The sequence below is a fragment of the Gopherus evgoodei genome, chromosome 1, assembly GCF_007399415.2.
Source record: "Gopherus evgoodei ecotype Sinaloan lineage chromosome 1, rGopEvg1_v1.p, whole genome shotgun sequence".
In the NCBI taxonomy this organism is placed as follows: Eukaryota; Metazoa; Chordata; order Testudines; family Testudinidae; genus Gopherus; species Gopherus evgoodei.
Genome location: NC_044322.1, coordinates 110,851,806 through 110,873,018, shown reverse-complemented (window position 1 = coordinate 110,873,018; position 21,213 = coordinate 110,851,806). Strand labels below are relative to the sequence as shown.

The 21,213-nt window shown below is 40.2% G+C and overlaps 1 protein-coding gene across 1 annotated transcript; it reads left to right on the top strand.

The window, feature by feature from the left end:
* Positions 1-5,292: 5,292 nt before the first annotated feature.
* On the top strand, positions 5,293-14,144 carry ATP4B (ATPase H+/K+ transporting subunit beta). Its single transcript, XM_030551649.1, has 7 exons — positions 5,293-5,404; positions 7,710-7,838; positions 8,983-9,096; positions 9,931-10,130; positions 10,996-11,052; positions 13,711-13,803; positions 13,983-14,144. The coding sequence occupies exons 1-7, from the start codon at positions 5,293-5,295 to the stop codon at positions 14,142-14,144; spliced, it is 867 nt and encodes a 288-aa protein (XP_030407509.1).
* Positions 14,145-21,213: the final 7,069 nt, after the last annotated feature.

Sequence of the window (21,213 nt, the reverse complement as noted above, 5' to 3'; positions counted from 1 at the left end):
TGTCGTGGGCTTCACAGATCTCCCAGAGGCTGAGGGCTTCCTGGCAGAGGGCCAAGGACCTCGTCCTGCCTTGCCTGTTGATGTAAAACATTGCAGCGGTGTTATTCGCGAGTACCCTGACCACCTTGCCACACAGTTGTGTGCTGAATGCCACACAGGCTAGTCATATTGCCCTGAGCTCCTTGACATTTATGTGAAGGGACAACTCCACGGTCGACCACATCCCCTGGGTCTGTGAGTTCCTTATGTGGGCCCCCCAGCTCAAGTCCGATGCATCAGACACAAGGTCTGGTGACTGGGTCAGGTCCCGGAAGGGAATGCCCTGGAGCATATTGGCTGGGCAGGCCCACCATTGGAGCGAGGCGATCACCGGTGCTGGTACTGTGAGGACTTTGTGCAGCCTGTCCCAGGCCTGGAGAACTCTGAGGCCAGCCAGAGTTGGAGGGGCCTCATCCAAAGTCTGGCGTGGCAGACCATACATGTGCATGCTGCCATGTGGCCCAGGAGATGCAGGCATACCCTGGCTGTGGTCACGGGGAACTCCATAACCAAGGCTATGAGTCCCTTCAGGGTCTGGAACCTGCCCAGAGGAAGGAATGCTGTGGCCATGGAGGCACCCACAAGAGCGTCCATGAAATCTATGTGCTGCACCAGAATTAGTGTCGACATAGCCTTGTTTACTAGGAGGCCTAGGTTGGCACATGTAGCCAAGAACAGCTCCACATGGTCCAGTACCTGAGACCGCGAGCTGCCCTTGAGCAGCCAGTCATTGAGGTAGGGAAATATCTGGACTCCCCGGCATCTGACGTAGGCCATCACTACCGCCATACGCTGTGTGAAAACTCTGGGCATGGTGGATAGGCCAAACAGGAAGACCGTAAACTGGTAGTCATCCTGTCCCACCAGGAAACAAAGGAAGTGACTGTGCCCCTCGAATATATGGATATAGAAGTATGCATCCTGAAGGCCCAGGGCCACATACCAATCGCCAGGGTCTAGAGCGAGTTATGATACATGCCAGAAAGACCAGGTGGAACTGGCATTTGGCCATGAACCGACTGAGGTCTCGTAAATCCAGGATAGGCCTGACGCCCCCCATTTCGCCTTCAGGATCAGGAAGTAACAGGAGTAAAACCCTTTTCCCCAGAACTCCCTAGGAACTCTTTCCACAGCTCCCAAGCTGAGGAGCCGACCCACTTCCTGCTCTAGCAGGGGTAAATGTGACAGGTCTCCCCTGCTGTCTGGGGGAATGGGGGCAGGGTGAGAAACTGTAGAGTGTAGCCCTGGGAAATGGTGTTGAGGACCCAACGGTCTGATGTTATTCGAGACCATTCCACAAGGAATGCACACAAGCGGTTGTTGAAGGCAAACTTTATTGGTAGGAGGGTCCTCCCAGGGGACACCCTCCTGTAACCAGTCAAAAGCGCCTCTTGCCCTGCTGCTTGCCCCTCGAGAGCCCAGGTTGTGGGGCAGAGTGAGACTGCCTTTGGAGGTCGCCTCCTTTGGGTCTTGGACTCTTGTAGGCGGGCTCATATTTCGACTGGGGAGCCGAGGTGAGAGTATGCGCCTTAGGCTTTTCCTTGGGCAGAACGTAAAGCCCGAGGGTTTGAAGGGTCATACGTGAGTATTTCATGCCATGAAGTTTCACATCTGTTTGTTTCGTGAACAGGTCCTTGCCATCAAAGGGAAGATCCTGCATCACAGACTATGCTTCCGTGGAAAGCCTGGACAGCAGTAGCCATGACGAGCTGCGCATGGACACCGCCGAGGCCATGGATCGAGCAGCTGTGTCAGCTTCATCTGATGCTGCCTGCAGAGCAGCTTTTGCAGCAGCGGCACCCTCCTCTATGAGTGTCTTAAATTCTTCCTTTCACAGTCCAGAAGGGAGAGTATGAATTTAGGCAGTGACCCCCACAGGTTAAACTCATAATGGCTGAGGAGAGTTTGGTGGTTGACCACCAGGAGCTGGAAACTGGACAATGGATAAAGTTTCCTACCAAACGCATCCAGCCTTCTAGAGTCCTTATTCTTGGGTGTGGGTCCTGGTTGGCCCTGTCTCTCCCTATGATTTACAGACTCCACCACTACGGAGCTGGGGACCGGGTGAGTATAGAGATAGTCGTGCCCTTTTGTGGGCACAAAATATTTGCCCTCTGCCTTGTTCGATATTGGCATAAGAGAGTCTGGCATTTGCCAGAGGGCTCTGGAAATGTTAGCCACCCCTTCATGCAGTGGCAGGGCCACTCTGCCCGGTGCCGAAGGTGAGAGGACATTGAAGAGCGAGTCTTAGGGTCCCTCCATCCCCTCAGCTTGGAGACTGAGGCTCAGTGCTACTCGCTTCAGTAGCTCTTGGTAAGCCTTGAAGTCCTCCTGTGGTGCGGATGGCGGTGAGGCCGCAAACTTGTCATCCAGCATGGGGGAGGAGACCAGTACAGTACTCTGCACGTCGGTCGGCACTGCAGGATCTATCCCTTGGTCGGACTCCGCGTGCGGTGCCGAGGATCCACGACCAGCCGATCTATCCCTTGGAGGCCTGGATAGTAAGGTGGAGGGAGCCTCCGAAGCCCCTGCTACCAAACGAGTCCCTGGCTGGGCCAACTGGAACCACTGGCCCTGCCATGGGGGCCCCTGCCATTGACTATGCTGCGGCACTGCCGCACCAGCGGGTCAGGTTGTCCGGGATGAGGTGTAGTGGGTCTCGTGTGGGTCAAGGTCGAGGTTACCAATGACCTGTCAGTACCATGGGAGTGGTACAATCGATGGTGCTGAGAACGCCTGCCACAAGACCAGGACTCCGATGTTGAGGAATGGTGCCGTCTTGAGCTACTACTTCTTAAGATGCTACAATGCTGAGATCCACGATGGCATGGAGATGGAGACCCCCTTCGGGAGTTGTGGGCACAGTGCCTCAAGGAGAGAGAGTTGGAGCGCGAATGGCGATGGCACCCACGTCGGGAGTGGCTACAGTAGCTCCGACAAGAAGGGGAGAGCCTAAGGCACCTATGCCTGTCTTGTCAATACTCTCTGCTCGGTGGGGAATGGTGCCAGAACTCCGACCCGATGGCACACGACCAGACAACCTGGCGGGTGAGAAAAGCAGAGGCCGGAGACTGTGTCCTGACAGGACACTGAGTGGCAAGCGGTCCCTAGAGTGGTCCCCTGACCGGAATCTGTGTCGAGTCAGAGTCGACTGTCTAGAGCCTAGTGATGGCTTGCCTCTAGAGTGGGACCCGGGTGCCAGTGCTGCCCCGGGTACCTGCAGAATCATAATGTCTTAGGCCACCTGCAGGACCTCCGGCATCAAAGGCATCCGGACATCCGGAGAGGCTTGAGTTGACACCACCAGGCTGCTCCGCTTGACATGAGTTGGAGCTCTGAAGCCCAGGGGGGAACTGGAGCTGCCCAATACAGGTCTAGCCTCTTCCCCTGCTTTCTCTCGATGCCACTGAGCGGATGGGGCCTCTCTCTCTTTCTTAGAGAGCAGTGCTGGCCACCGGAAGGTGCCAGAGGATCACTGCACACCGAAGACAAGGTGCCTGGTGCCGAATCTGCTCAGTGCACCGGAGTTGGGGTCAGTGCTGACTCCATGAGAAGGGCTCGAAGTCTAATGTCTCTTTCTTTTTTAGTTCTAGGTTTAAAGACCTGCAGATCTCAGAGTGGCCACTAATATGGGATTCACCCAAGCAGTGGAGACAGTCAGCATGAGGGTCACTTCTGGGCACTGAATGCCTGCAAGAGTTGCATGATTGAAACCTTGGGGCCCATAGCATGCCCTGGCCCAAATGTTAACTAACTGAACTGAAACTTGTTGAACTAGGTAACAGGTACCACTCACAACGAACAACGAGTTCTGGGACGAGCTGCAGTGAAGCGAAGCTGGAGCAGTAGTTCTGACGCACCCTCACTGGTGACAAGAAGGAACTGAGGGTGGGGGGGAGCACAAGCACTACCTACAGGTACTGCTAGGGGAAAAACTTCTGGCACCGGTGCATGTGGCTAGCACGCACACCTATTGTGGAATACACATGAGCAAGCACTTGAAGAAGAACTTGGTGTCACTGAATTCTCAGAAAATTTTGCTATTAACTTCAGTGGGACCCAAATTTAACCCTACATATTTCTGACAGTAGGTTAACACAGATAGTTTACATCAGTTAAAAAGGCTGAAGGATGGCAGTGTGATTACAAGCAGTGAGTGAAGAGCTCTAGGATCTTAATCTAAATTCTGAACCACTATTTCTTTGTGAGTTCGTAGAACTTATCATAACCCACTTTTTTAAAAATGGATTGAGTCCAAAGTGTACATCCTTTCTTTTTTTCTGAGAAAAACCTAGGCAAAAGCACATTATGGTGCTGATCCTACAGAGACTTACACAACTAATGATTTCAGCTGGACTACCCATGGTGCATAAAGAGAAGCAAATATCTTTGAGGGATCAGCGCCACAGGTTGTGAAGTGAAACAATCAAAAGACAGGAATGCTAAAGTTAAGGTTGCCCACACAATCTTACTTCTGTTTCATTGTACACATGCATTATAAAACTGTCCTTTATTACACAATACTTTTTCCTGTAGGACCCTTGCTTCATTTGTTATGGTGGTGCATAGTGAATGAAACAGGGATATGAAGTGAATGAGACTAGTGTTCTGCATGTGGCCAAAGTTAATATAATCAGAGAGTGCACTATAATAACTCTTCCAGTATAAAGCAGGGAGAAATTCCCCTTCTACTTGTGAAAGGTAGCAAACTGGATGAATAATTTACCAAACTTTGTGACAACTTATTCCCCATGCAATCCCATGGACCTGATTGAGCTTTCATCTGATGCAAGGATAGAATTTGATCCAATCTTTGTAGATTATTTAAAAAAGAAAAAATGCAGGGAAACAGTTCTCCTTAACTTTATCTGCTTTGATAACAGCTATCAAGCTGAATGTATCACAAGCTCTAAAGGTGCTGTACAAAATGTGTAACACTGGAGAGCTACTAAGGTATTAAAGAGAAAGTAGAAGGACATGTGATAGCAACTAATTTTTCTTTCTTTGCCAACCTGAACATTGTACTTTATCAGCAATGTTTATACAGGACAACATTTTGCCATTAGGTGGTTTCAGTGATATCGAGTGTAATCTCTTTGACCTTCAGGGAAGAAAAGTATAAAAGGCAGAGTATTCTTCTTGACCAGCTGTTTGGGCATCAGTTGAATTTCTTGGTTTCTCGTGTTCTTTGGGTTTCAGGGGGTTGTCTGTGTGTTTGGGATTTTTTTTTAATTTAAATTTTTTTTTGAGAAAATGGCAGCTTTAAATGAAAAGAAGACCTGCAGCCAACGGATGGAAAATTTCAACCGTTTCGTATGGAATCCAGATACAGGGCAGTTGATGGGAAGGACCTTGATTAATTGGGGTATGTGGTCTACATATGTCTTTCTAGTGTTGTTAGAAAGCCACATGACTTTTGTTTTTTTGTTTGTCCCTCATTAATTTGCTAGGATGAGGTGATAAATATTGCATGTTCATGGAGATCTCTTGTTTTCATAGCATGCTTGTGAGTCATCCCAGGGATTGATGAGATATTTTGTTAAAGCACAAGTTCATTTCCTGAAATGTTTCTGAGTGAGAAGTTATTGAATGAAGAGATTTGGAATCTCTTAATTGTTTCACATATTCAAGGATTTTTTTTTGCCATAACTAAAATTCCTGAACCACCTTTAGGAGGAATGTATCACTTTAAGCATGACTTAAAACAAGACAAAGAAAGAATCACTTGGAAAAATGGAGTAAGCACAGAAAAGAGCAACCAAAATGATTAAGGTGCTGGCAGGGTTGATTTATATGGAAAGATTAAAAGACTTAAGGTCTTTAATGCTGCTCCCACTGACTTCCATATCTAATGTACATGATATCATGATTTGTGAAACTGAGAAATAATTATTAAAATAAACTATGGCAATTCAGTATTTTTCAGAATTTCTACGAAAGCCAGACTGCAAACAGCTGAGCTGTCTTTAGCCAGGACTTTTAACATTTCTGACCAGTTTAGAGACACCATATCAAAGGCAATGAGACTACGGATAAATATTAACAATTGGCTATATAACCAGATAGGCCATTTTAATAAAAGAAAAATTGATCCAAGTATTTTCCTCAAGTATGAGAAAAGGTTTAAACCATGCTGGTTCAAATTATTGTCAAGGATGCAAATTAAGATAATCATTAATTATCAATACCTATGTGTTATAGTTATGACATGATTCTGACAGCAGGATTAACTATAGGGAACCTGACCTTGCAGTTCTTATGTATGCAAAACTCCTTTTAACTTTAATTGGTTGTTTTGGATGCTCAGAACTACAGGAACTGGACCTAATATCTATAAAAATGTCAGGATAACACAGGAAGCAGGGTCTGTTTTTTTCTCTTCAGACCCATCTGGGAAGCAAGTGAAGATAAAATTCAGATCCAAATAACTGGAAATACAGTTTGCCTTTCCAAAATGATTTTTCTGATTTCATTTCTGTTTAGTAAATCTGCCGTTTTATACCAGCACACTGATGCACATTTGAGCTCAACCCATCCATCCATCCATCCATAACCAACCCTGCCTTTGCAACAACATGTTTCCTGGTCTACGTTCAAAGAAGGCATGATCTGATTGATTTTAAAAGGTTTCTTGTCCCACAGATACTAATGGCAGTTGCAGGTTACTCTCTCCCTCCCTGCTCCTTTTCTGAGATAACAGATTGGCCTGTAAGATGTTTTTTTGAGCTGAAATTTGATATAATGGATCTTAGCAGCAATTTTTAAATTAAAAAGAAAATTTACTTAAAATTAACCTTTTCCTAATGTTGGTGGGTGCAGGGGTTATATGATAAAAAAATCGTGTTTTTTTAACTTATTCCATGTGGATTGTTGTATTAATTATTTATGTAGAACTAACAGTGTGCTAAGTATTTTACAGACGTATGAAGAAACAGAGCCTGGTTCTAATCTCACACCATTGTAAATCAGGTGGCAGTGAGAAGCGATTTATCAGAGAAGGATTCAATGATAAAGTGTGAAATAAGTCTAAATGGGATCTGTGACCAAATCATATTTTTAGCAAACTAGTGTTGTCAGTGAAATTCATCAGAACTGTTTTATATCCTTCATATAGAATGAGCAGATAAGTATGGTGAACATACAAACATGGTCATGCCAAAAAGCGGCACGGATTTTTCAATTTATAATCTGTGCTGATCACCAGTTACATAAAAAAACAAACAAACAAACAAACAAAAAAAAACTTTCATGTAATGGGTAGCCTTCAGTCCCTTCTTTCAAGCTATCCAAATTTACGTATGAGCTGAAAGAAACTATCAGTCAATAAATAATATCCAGTGGTATGTCACTCCACACCTTCACTATGTTCCTTATAAAATGGAACAATTTTACATTTTCCAGAAAAAAAGTTTTTTTTTAATTAACAGATAAGACTTAAAACACCAAATTTAGTGCATAATTCTGGAAGATGCTGAGTACCTTGAACTCCCACTGAAGTCAAGTTCAAACAAAGATTCTGTCCACTGGATTACTTTGCCTCTCCATTTTTCTACTCCTTTCAAGCTTTTTAGTCATGACAGCATCTACTAAAAACAAAAACATAGCAGGGAGGGACTTACTCAAACTATTCACTTTAACCTGATATTGTTAATCATACGTTTTCCCTACAGTGTGGATCAGTCTGTACTACGTTGCTTTCTACATAGTGATGACTGGGCTGTTTTCACTCGCCATATATTCCTTAATGAGGACAATCAATCCATATACACCGGACTATCAAGATCGATTAAAATCACCAGGTATAGTCACAAATTCTGTCCATTTCATACCATATGGCTAATGTATCAAAATCACTCTAATTTCTCACAACACGAGTTCCTGTGTAGAGGAATGGTCAGGGTGCTGAGGACACAAAGCAGGGGCACAGGATCAGGGTCCTGACATTCTCTGGCTCTCAGGGGATCTGATAGGTTTATGAGCAGGTCCTGTCACCTATTTAAACCTGCCCTCTCAGTGAATAAATCAGGGGAAATTGCAAGAGGAACTTCAGGGAAATCTCCTCCCTTTCTATGGGTTTTCCCACAGAAGAATTGTAAATGGGCTCTTATTTCCTAAACAAGACAGAACAAATCTCTCCACTCCTTGACAGCAGCACCTTCAAGTCTCTTCAGATACTGCACACTCAGAGAGGAAAAAAAGACTGTAGTAATGTGAGATTTATAGAAAGAGAACCATGGAAGTGAAGTGATATAGAAAGGGAGAGAACAAAGATGATGAAAGAAAAATGCCAAAAAGAAATAAATCAGGCGTAAAGTAAAGGTAAAAACAAGGTGGACAAAGAAACATGGAGTTAGCAGTAAAGATTAGGACTTGAAAATGTGAATAGATGGGAAAGGGGACAGTAAAAAATCTGTTAAGCCAATCACTAGACAATTTATGTAGGTATAGAACTGCTCTTAATTAGGATTTTTAAACTGGGGAAGAGAAAACAACACTTAAGTTTACTGGAAAAATAATTACTGTCAAACATTAAATTTGCACTTAAATTTGGAAAGTAATTTCACAGAGAAATATACTTGGCTTTTAGAATTCATATGATAATTATACCCATTACTTTTAACAAGTGCTGGGGAAAATACAGTATAAATGAAATAGGACATCAGTCGCACTTGCATTTTAGGGCATTCTGAAAATAAGGGAGACATACTTGAATCGAAGAGAAAAGAAAGCATTTCACAAGTAGCATAGATTTTTGCATATGCCCTCTGAAGATTTCCTATCATTCCTGTGCAGGATGATTAAATCACTTCCAACAGCGACTAGGGGCTCAGTGGAGTTCCACTGATAGTTTTTATTTCAGTGTCACATCTGCAGTTAGTTTAAATAAATTGATCAATACCTGAAACATTTCTCTTTTCTTCATTTTTTCTTTTTTAAATAAAGGAGTGACATTACGTCCGGATGTCTATGGTGAAGAAGGATTAGAAATTTATTATAACGTCTCTGACAAAAACTCCTGGGAGAAATATGTAATAACTCTTCACAAATTTCTTTCAGGTATGAAAAGAAATAAGATTTATTTCAATATAAACATAACATTATAGAAGGACAGATCACTGCTCCCTAGTAAACAGAGAGTTGAGTTTTGCACTTAAAGTAGAGATTCAGTCTCTTTGCTTTGTAAGGAAAATACAGCATATCTTCTCACAACTACAGTGAGTATAAAATAGTACATTTTTTCAGTATAGAATAAATATTCTGAAAATTTACAAGTAAATCTGTTAATGAGTTTACAAATCAAATTAATGCAAAATGGATGATTCAAGAAATGCAGCACCATGGTAGACCTATTTGCTGCTCCATCCACTCCCCCGAATAATCTTAATATTGTGATACCATGAGGAAAAAAAAAAGAAAAAAAAAAGTTTAAATCTCATATGTGACCACAAACACATATGCTTTAATTGTAATCATGTGATTATTGCCTGATGTCACTACAGAACATACTTAAAATTGTTTTGGTGCCCTAATACTTTCATATATGTTGGGATTTATTTTAAGTTAAACCCAACTTTAAATTTCCTGAATTTCTAATGATTGTTTTGAGGATAATTTTAACATCCCCATAATGGATTTTATTCTAGATTATTGATATGTACTGTCAACCTTCACTCCATTTTAACATAGTTACTGTCTGTGAATTATAGAAAGTACCATTTGCCCTTATTAATACTATTTGATTCTATTATCTCTAGAAATACAACTAGGTCTCCTACAAAAAAAACCTGGAGTATGGTATTAACAATTACAATTTGTGAGGGAAATAGCTCAGTGCCACAAACCAGGATATGGAGGAATTAATTTTTGTTTGTTTGTTTCACACTGATATAGCATATAATACAACTGCACAACATGCCAACATCAACTGCACAAGTGAGAAATACTTCTTTCAAAAATCATTCCTTGGTCCAAACAAAACAAAATACTCCTGCAAGTTCACATCAGATATGCTTGAAAACTGCTCTGGCCTGGCAAATTCCACTTTTGGATTTCCAGAAGGAAAACCATGTTTAATTATAAAAATGAACAGAGTAAGTACCAATCCTAAAGTACCAAAAAAGAAATGTTTGATAGAATAATCAGAATAATTTTCCATGCTAGGGGTTTCTAGATCACCCATTGCTGTTGAATCTAATTCAATTTTGCATTAGAAATTCAAGTATAGTCTTTTTCCTGGACAATCCTATGGATTACTGGATAATTAGTAATATTATAACATCACAAGTACTAAGTAAATGAAACCTGAGCAACATAGGGGAAAACTAATGTCTGCAAGAGCTAGTTCTGGGAGGAAAGCTTGTGTACTTGTTTTTTTTTCAGGTGAAGAACAGGCTCCTTTAAAAAAAAGCTGCCACTTTCTACAGTAGTGCCTTGTTTAGAGGGCTTACCAGCTCAAAATTCAGCAGAGAGGAAGGGGAGGTCCTGCCTCACACGCCTCAGTGGTGCTTCTTACTTCTGTCTTTGCTACTAGTGATGGGGATCCTGCCAGTTTGCACCTGACAAGGATGTGCCTGTTCACTCAACCCAAGCCAGTGCTGATGTGTCAGGTCATGGAGGGCAGCAAAACTTTTAAAAACTGTAATTTTACTAATGCATTAAATAATTTCTTCTTGCTGAACACTAGTCTCCAAAAGAATGTCTGCAATTAAATTAGTTAGCCTAAGGAAAAACAAAAGCCAGGAAGTGATGGTGTTCCACATTGCAAATACGATACTTTGTGTTAAGGTGTTTTTTATTATTGCATACAATAAAAATGATCTAAGCTTCACAATTTTTACCAAGATCCAGAAAAAGGCAGCCAAAGCAATATGCAAATTTAAACACATCATTTTTGCCAATGCTTTTACATTATAAATAATTCTGAAGTGACTAATGTGAACATTTATTATGTTTCAGATTATCAATTTTCTCCCTGGCAATGGCACTGCACCAAGGGTGAACTGTACAGCTCAAGTAAGTATGGAGCGCTCACATTTCAAAGGTTCCAAGCACTGCAACTATCATTGATTTCAACAAGATTTATGGATGCTCTTGCATTTTTGAAAATCAACATTTCCCTAAGCAAACACTTCTCAATTTACAATTCACTTTAATGTGCAATTGTTCCTTCTGTAGAAGTATTCTTACCTGCATATACCTTTCAGATCTAGAAAACTGTAAGAAAATGGAAAGTTAAATTTATTCTAACTCATCTGAAAACATAGTTCAGATATTGCTAACCAAATCAGACATTATCCTAACCAAACATACTTGTCACAAGAAGTTTGAATGTTATCAGTTCCCCACCAGTACCACTTTACCTCCACAGTTTATTACTCATCTATAATTTACTATGGGCAGTTAGTATACAAGACTTCAAGCTAAGAAAAAGGTTTATTTAATTATAATTTAAAGGGGGGGAAATCCCTTTTCTCATGTCATATCTATACTGGCTTCATTTGTTTGCTTGGTTTTTGTTTTTTAACTGGTGCAAATTACCTGGTAAGTGACCTGGGCAAGTCACACCAGCACCAGCTCTGGTTAACACTGATGCAGTGTGCTTCTACTCTAGGTTTGCACCAGTGTAACTATATAAAAGTAGTTACATTGCTGCAAATTTCTCTAACATTCAGTGATGCGGGGCTTGATCCACAACAGATTGATGACAATGAGCTTTGGGTCAGGCTTTATGGAAGAATGTATAAAAATAAAATGTGTCCAGAACAGAAAAAAAGTTATTTACAAAATTGGCATTCAGCTATCAGAGTAGTTAATTGCTTCACATAAAGGGTGGGAACTATGTATTTTGTAATATAGAATATACAACATGCTGAAAGAATCTATTGGACACGTCTCCCTCAGATATCACATAGCAGCATTTCCCAGACACTTGAAAGCTGAGGCTCCCTTCAGGAAAATGAAACCAATCACATATCCCTTTTAATCCTATTATGTGTGGTTTAAGGTCTTCCCATATTTTAGAATTTTAAATAGATGAAATTAAATTGGGTTTTTAAAATGGGCTTGTAATGCTTTTTATCCTTTAGACCAGGGATCAGCAACCTTTGGCACGTGGCCTGTCAGGGAAATCAATTGGTGGGCAGGGACAGTCTGACTACCTGCTGTGTCCACAGGTTCGGCCGATCGCAGCTCCCACTGGCTGTGGTTTGCCGTTATGGGTCAATGGGGGCTGCAGGAAGTGACATGGGCCGAGGGATGTGCTGGCTACCGCTTCCCGCAGCCCCCATTGGCCTGGAATGGCAAACCACAGCCAGTGGGAGCTGCGATCGGCTGAACCTGCAGACGCTGGCAGTATACAAATCGTCCCAGCCCGCCAGCAGATTTCCCTGACAGGCCACATGCCAAAGGTTGCCAATCCCTACTTTAGGCTAAGAAATGACTTATTTTCAATATTGGAGATCAAAGATATTTATAATATGATATTCCTCTCCTTTCTTCCATATTTTGAAAACAGTGAACTAATTAAACTAAGTATCCTGAGTATCTGAAATAGTTGACCTTTAAAGTATCATCAGTGGTTTCTGAAATGAAATGGGGAGTTCACAACTTGGAGCAATTGTTTCAAGTTCTCTGAAAATTCAGGCAGATACCGTTGAATTGGTTAGCTCTTGTCACACTTTGGAGGTTTCTCTTGACAACCATAACAGCTAGAGATTAACTTTTTTTCAAAAGAAAGCTGAGACTGTAGAATTCATTTCAGTGGACAAAGTTAGCCATGTTCTCAAGTGCTGCGCTGATAAAGTATGGATTGCTGAACTGGGGTCTGTGCATATTATTTAGGTTTTAATAGCTATAAAATACTTAGGTGACTGTATGATTCTAAGTGTAGGACTAAACGGGACCTTGAGAGGTCATCTAGTCCACCTCCCAGCCCTGAGACAGGACCAAGTATATCTAGACCATCCCTGACCACTGTTTATCTAATGTTCTTAAAAACCTCCAATTGTGGGGATTCTACAACCTCCCTTGAAGCCTATCCCAGTACTTAACTATCCGTACAGTTAGAAAGCTTTTTCTAATATCTAACCTAACTCTTCCTTGCTGCAGATTAAGCTCATCACTTCTTGTCTTACCTTCAGTGGATGCGGAAAACAATTGATCACTGTCTTCGTTCTAACAGCTCTTGACATACTTGAAGACTGTTAACAGGTCCCCCCTCAGCCTTCTTTGCTCACAGCTAAACATACCTAGTTTTTTTAACCTTTCAGGTCAGGTTTGCTAAATCTTATTTTTGTTGCTCTCCTCTCAGCTCTAATTTGCCCATGTCTTTCCTAATGGGTGGCATCTAGAACTGGACACTGTACTCCAGCTGATGCCTCACCAGTGCTGAATAGACAATTCTGTTAATACATCCCAGAATACTAGCCTTTTTTGCAACGTTGCCATATTGTTGGCTCATATTCAGTGTATGGTTCACTATAACTCCCAGATCCTTTTCACCCGTACTATTGTTTAGTCAGTTATTTACCATTTGTATTTGTGCATTTGGTTTTTCTTTTTTTAAAGTGCAGTATTCAGTACTTGTCTTTGCTGAATTTCATGTTATTGAAAACTGAGTGATGGTTAATAGTTTGAGTGCTAACATATCTGATTTCCTACCTTCAAAAATAGCATGATGATTTCAGCCCACTTGAACTACAATATTACCCAGTCAATGGCACCTTTAACCTTCACTACTTCCCATACTATGGAAAGAAAGCACAGGTATGTGTTTCTGAACTCAGATTTGTGGTTTTGTTCCCCTATGTTTTTATGAGATCAGCAGTTTGAAATATCTCTGTGAAAATATGTGAATTAAATTTTGATCAAATTCACAAGTTGCATTTCTAAATTGATAGTTCAAGCTTTCAAAAGAAGGTTAAAAGATCTTTCTTTCATCCCAGCCCACCTACAGCAATCCTTTGGTAGCAGTGAAATTTCTCAACATTACAAGGAATGCAGAAGTTACTGTTGTGTGCAGAGTCATTGGAACTGGAATTACCTCAGATAACCCTCATGATCCATATGAAGGAAAAGTGGAGTTCAAAATGAAAATACAAGATTAGGTATTACTGGCACAAACGAAGACATTTCAGAAAAGTGGGTGTGGTATGAAAAGTGACTTAAATGTCACCACATTCTTTTATATTTATTTTTTTCCATGATTTGCATAAAAAATTTGCTCAGATTTCAGTTTAACAAAAGACATTTTGTAAATACCAGTACTGAAATATCTTCCGGCCATCTAAAAATCAAGATATAATTTACAATATATGAAGCAAGGTAGTAATTTTTCTTGATGTATACACAGAATTTGCTCTTCCATGGCTACTGTATGTTGGTGCTTTAGCACAAATACTATTACGAAATGGCTTTCCTCTAAATTGAGCATATATGATTCACGAAAAGCATGGACAGAGTACCCAGATGTCGATTTTAGTCACTTTTCTGGTCACAACTAATAATTATTCTTTACTAGGCCATTGTAGAAGCAATTCAATTGCTGCAAAAACGCATTAATACCCTGATGTTTTGAAATACTAGCTTGCAATGTAATTTCATTACACATTAGTTTTATCCACTTAGTATAAAATGTATAAATCAAAAAGTATATTCAAATCTAACTGTATCATGCATTAACACATTATATTCTGAGCTGTTAATTATTTGTTTTATGATGCAATAAATCAATGACTATAAAGGAAGTGACTTGAAAATTAGCCCGTGTAGTTTATAGCAGTATTTAGTATTACACCTTTTACAATTGCTATATGTGTACCATTTAATAAAAAGTAATCAATGAAAATGTAGCATCTAACTACATCCATCAGAGTTGGGATAAAAGCACAAGTGAGCAAAGAGTATATTACTTCTGTAAACTAGTTACAACCATAGAGTTTTGGCTAGCTAGAATGATTCTGAAAAATTAAGCATGTTTGACCATGTTAAAAGTAATTCATGTACAGAATTACTTACAAATATTAAAAATCAACCTAACAACTGATGTGAAAAATAGTAAGATTTCTAAAAGGTACAGTACGATATGCTTTAAAATGATTTGGGGTAAAATCCAGGATATTTTAAACAGATAAGAGGCACTTTGGAGAGTAGATGATTCCAAAAAGATATTTTTGAATCCCCAACTTAACTGAATTGGACATTCCAGAAACCGTGAAAACACACAGAAGGAAAAACTTAAACTGACACGGTAAAAGCTAGACAAATAGTCTGTCACTTGGAAAGACCAGCCTACTGAAAAATCCTGGGGATGAAGACTCCTTTCCTTCCATAGCCACCAAGAGACTTTCAGTGATCCTCATTAAACTTAAATTAAGGAATATTTGAATATCTCTGCATTTCAGGGAGATGAAATAAAATCTTACTTATGATTTTCCTCTCCTGAACCTTTAATGTGTCAATATTAACAGTGAGCTTTTGCCTCTCTTCTAGGTGATTGGACATATACCAACCTTTTGTTCTGGCTGTGGCACTGGACTGCCTCCTCTGCACCTTTCCCAAAATAACATTCAAAGCTACAAAATACTGAACCTTCTTCTTAGCCAAAATACTTACTCATGCTCTAAAGTAAACTAATACTATCAGTAAAACAGAGCATTCAGCCATTAGCAACAAGCATACAAATCTTTCTCTGTCTTGAAAGAGAAGGACTGTGTGTGGCTGTATCTAGCACAGCCCAAGCTGCTACAACCTTTACAGTTGAACCAGGCAATGCTTCATCACAAATCCATACTCTCTTGACAAAACTGCATTGTTGCTATAGCTTGGATGCTTGTTTTGCCCCTAATAATAATAAAATGAACAAGTTTCCCAATGACCGGGTAGATGCAGATTCACATTCCCAGATTTGTAGCCAGGACCATTAGGATCATAGAATCATAGGACTGGAAAACTACTTTGAGAGGTCATCAAGTTCAGTCCCCTGCAATCATGGCAGGACTAAATATTATCTAGACTATTCCTGATAGGTGTTTGTTTAACCTGCTCTTTAAAAATCTCCCATGATGGAGTTCCACAACTTCCCTAGGCAATTTATTCCAGGGCTTGTGACAGCCCTATGACAGTTAGGAAGTTTTTCCTCATGTCCAACCTAAACTTCCCTTGCTGCAATTTAAGCCCATTGCTTCTTGTCCTATCCTCAGAGATTAAGAACACTTTTTTCTCCCTCCTCCTTGTAACAACTTTTTATGTACTTGAAAACTTTTTCAAACTTCCCTCATAGGTTATGTTCTCTAGACCTTTAGTCATTTTTGTTGCTCTTCTCTGGACTTTCTCCAATTTGTCCATATCTTTCCTGAAATGCGTCCCACAGAACTGGACACAATACTCCAGTTGAGGCCTATCAGTGCAAAGCAGAGCAGAATTACTTCTTGTGTCTTGCTTACAAACACTCCTAATACATCCCTGAATGACTGCTTTTTTTTAGCAACAGTGTTACACTGTTGACTCATATTTAGCTTGTGGTCCACTACAGTACTCCTTTCTAGGCAGTCATTTCCCATTTTGTATGTGTGTAACTGATTGTTCCTTCCTAAGTGGAGTACTTTGCATTTGTCCTTATTGAATTTCATCCTATTTACTTCAGACTATTTCTCCAGTTTGTCCAGATCATTTTGAATTATAATCCTATCCTCCAACGCACTTGCAATCCCTCCCATCTTGGTATTATCCGCAAACTTCCTCCATCCAGGGTGGCCTGGAGGTATGAGCATGGACTACTGCAGACAGGAATCTCCAGGGACAAAGGATTCTGGGGTATGCATATGGAAATACAAAGGAAGGAGCACTGAGCTATTTGGAAACCAAGCATCCATTTTTAAAAAAGAAATCCATTTAATTTTTTCAAGCAGAACCATATGGGTTTACAACATCTGAAGATTTTTTTATCAAATAGCAATACTGTGAACATAACACCATCTGAGCACTATATTTGGTGTCACTGTAAATAAGGCAATCTGACAAGACCCAAACAGTTGGGAAAACACTTTCACGCGCTTCCTCAGATGTTGGGATCTGCTGCTTGCAGTCAAAACAAAGCAATTCTCTCCAATGATGCAGTCAGCAGACTAATTCATAATATGGCTGCAGGTGTTTAGAAACAGTTATTTTAGAAGGATTCAGGAGAACCAGCACTTCTCAATACAACTGGATGAACTACAGTTAAATCTTCGTTTGTCCAACTTTCAGTATCAGTTTGGTAAGGGGATCCATAGATTCACAGTTTAAGGCCAAAAGGCACCAGTAGATCATCTAGTCTGACCTCCTGTATATCACAGACCATTACATTTTACTCCGTTATGCCTGTATTGAGCCTAATAACTTGTGCTTCACTAAAGCATAACTTGGGTTTAACTAAACAATATCTTTATGCTTGGCATACTTCTATTTTTATTTTTTTATAGTTTCAGTAGATACTGTTTTAAAACCTGTTTCTAAGATTATCAATTTAAATTTTTACAGTTGTGAGACATTATGGGTGATAAGAATTATTTAACAGTCGATGTAGATATTCAAAAAACTAAAGCTTTATAACTGTTAACACAAGCTATCAACATCACATCAAAATATTCTAAATATCTTTGAAGCCAAATGAGTTCCTACAAAGCATTTGGAAATATTTTTTATTGGTTTGTGTGCATCCAGTGAAATCAACGTTTAAATCACATTTACCAATAAAATCCTCCCAAGCCTATATATCTTTCAAAAAGACATGCAGTCGTTCTTTGAAGACCAGAAGAAAGAGAGAATCCACCACTTCCCTTGGTAGCTTTTCCCACTAGTGTGGCTAATCACCCTAACAGTTAAAAGTTTTGTGCCTAATTTCTAATTTAAACTTGTCTAGTTTCAGCTTCCATCCCTAAATTTTGGTAAGCCTTTCTCCTCTGGATTAAACAGCCCATGGAAGCAGTCATACACTGTAATCAAGCCATCTTTTGATCATCTTTTTGACAAGCAAAACAGTTTGTTCTTTAAGTCTCTCACACCAAGACATTTTTTCCAGCCCCTGAATAATTTGTTTTTTTCCCCCTGTGCCCTCTCCAAATTTTCAACATCCTTTTTAAGATGTGAACACTAGAACTGAACACAGTATTGGTCTCACCAATACTGGGTACAAAAGTAAAATAATTTCCCTATTACTCACTACTCCCTTTTACACATCTAAAGCATACAATCAGCCTTTTTTGCCACGTTACACTGGGAACTCACACTGAATTGCTTGTCCTTTTCAGTCATTGCATTACTTGTTCCTAGATGTATAACTTTGCATTTATTCCTAGTTTTTTATAAATATTTTATTTTCATAAAATAATCAAAAATACAAAAAGGTAAAATGACTTACAGCTTTTATAGGTTACCAAACACCACAAATTTCACAGAATAGCCAATAAAAATATGCAATTACACAACTTTACAATTTTTCAAAGCTGCAAGATCAGACAATACAAAAATCAGACAATATCATGCAGACATAACATGTTAGGCTGTGGATTAAAAAAAAGAGGAATAGGCAAAAAAGGGAATGAGGGATTAAGGGAGGGAGGCTCAAGAAGAGGAGAAAAAGTAGAGAGAGCAGGTAGACCGGAAGTCTGGCATTATTTGAGCCATCTCAGTATTCTTTATTCAAATGTGTCAAGAAATGTGGTCCAAATGTCTTTGAATTAATATAATTTTGCCTTGTACATTGAAAAGCTATTCTTTATTTTGTTCTTAACTCAGTTCCAAATAGCACTACTACTCCATTTTTATAAAATCATGTGCTTGGTAATCATTGTAGCCCTGAAGAATCAAAGTCTTTGTGGTGTAACAGTGTAGTAGGTCCGTAACCTAGGATGTAATTTTCAGCTAAAGTTTGGCTGCTGAAGTGAAGAACTAATTTTCCACTGGTGTCTACCTCTTTCCACAGCTGCCAAAGTCCTATAGCATATGCATTAGAGCTCCTTCTGTTCTATTACAGCACCAAAAAATATCATAGTACAAGCCTGCTCCCACCAAATCTTGCAAAAACTGTGACATCCAATACATTTTGAATAACATCTTTTGCTGTATCAGATCCACAGAAGCATTGTTACCTCAGATCCACAGAAACATTTTTAACATTTCTCTTCCTATGCTTTTACAAAGAACTTCAGACTAATGGAGTTCCTCTTCATTAGTAAAGCATACATAGCAGATATGGGCCTTGGAAGTTTATGAAGCATGTCCAAGGTTCCTAGTACATCTATTGCCATTTCCAGAGCATCTGTTACAAAAGAGACAAAGCTCTCATTGTTTATTCTTCTTTAGTTACTAATGGACTTGAAAGTACTTCATCTTCCTTCACAAGGACTTCCAGTTTTGCTGTCCACTGACATGGTGTGTGCTACAGCAGAAAATTTAACGTTGAAGCTTCCTAACAATCCATTCTTACCACTGAGTTGGATTGGCATCGCTGTTGAAGTTGACATTACTGCTTCCTCTTTCTTAAAAGTCTTCTCTAGAGGGAGATGATTTCACTGCTACTTGCTCAATTTAGTGAGGCCTTTGATCATGCACCAGGTGGGAGTGGGATAATTTCCTGTGGAGCTGCTGGGAACTAATCTCCCCTCACTCCTCATCCCCAACCTGATTCTGCTGAGGTTTCTGGCAAGGTAGAAAAGCCAGGATTTCTGTGCCAGGTTGTAATCATGCTGAGTAATTTCCTGGCTTTTAGCTTTCTCCTTCTCTGCAATCTTTGGCCCAGCAGGAAGACCGGGGAGAGAGAGCATGTCAAACTTAAAAAAAAAGTTGACATTCCTTTTATAATTTTCCAAACAAGAAATGAGATGAATCTGAAAAAGCTGTCACAGATGTGTATAGCCTACTATCTGTACTTTCTTGGGGCAGAGAAATCTGGAAAAGGCTTAGAGGAAGTAGTACTATGCAACAGCCAGGACAAAAGGTCTACTCTGCTTCCAATAATCTAGGAAATTATAATAATAAGGAAAACCCACTGAAGATTGTGGGCCATCAAAATAGAAAGGCAATATACAGCACCTCCTTCCATCAAGAAGTTGTTTCTAATTGTGTGACTTGCGTGCAGGTCCCTTTTTCAACAAGAAGGCTGCATTAACACATGGTGGCAGAAAGGTCCACTAAAAAAAATAAATCCATCCAAATTTCACAGTAAGATTTTCTATTGGGGTGAAGGTTTCATAACTCAGATGAAAGTTACTTGTATTCATCTATAGCAGAAATTCAAAGATTTTTCTTTCTTGCACTTATCTCCTCATCTAAACTATTTGCCAGACAATCAGCTTCAAGGTCCAATGCACCACATATCTTCACTTATTTACCTTCCTCTGAAGAAATTATCCTGGGCTGCAGAGGACCAAAGTGTTCTTTTAAAAAAAAGAAAATCACTTTTCTTTTCAAAACAGCGGCAAAATTCTATAGAGGAAACCAAATAATTTATGATTCCAGAATTGGTAAACACTTAATTTGCAAAGGCCTTCTGAACTTCTATTACCATAAAGGGATAGGTGTTACCTTCTTCAGAAAATGAGTCATTTTAGAAAATCAACAAGGATGATAACAATTTGTGTATGCCTCACAAAGCACACTTCAGAAGTAGAAACTTTCCAGATACGCACACTGCAACTTGTACAAAATATTATCCTCTCCTTCAATAGTAATCAACAGGACATATTACAAAAATAAGCAGGCAAATGAGGGGAGACACAGTATGTTACTTCCCTATCATTGTCTTCTCCCAATGCCAGATACTATTTTCTAATCTATTCTTTACTCCTGAGGGCATTCTGTGCCAAAAATTAAAAATTTTGCACCAAAAAATTAAAAATCCCGTGCACGGTATTTTAAAATTCTGCGCACGGTATTTTAAAATTCTGCAACTTTTTGTCAATAAATGAATGTATAGGGTCCAGCATGGCAGTGGGGAACAAAGGACACTGGCTGCATGAAGGTGGGAGATCACCCTGCAGCCTCTCTACCCCCCGCATTCTGGGGACAGTGACTCAGTGGTCAGTCTGCATCGAACCCTGACACAGCACAAGGCCTGCCCCAGGAACACCCTGGGGTCCTGCTCATCTGTGCCAGGCTCAACCAGGCAGGATCCAAGTGTGGGGGGATCCAGGAGGG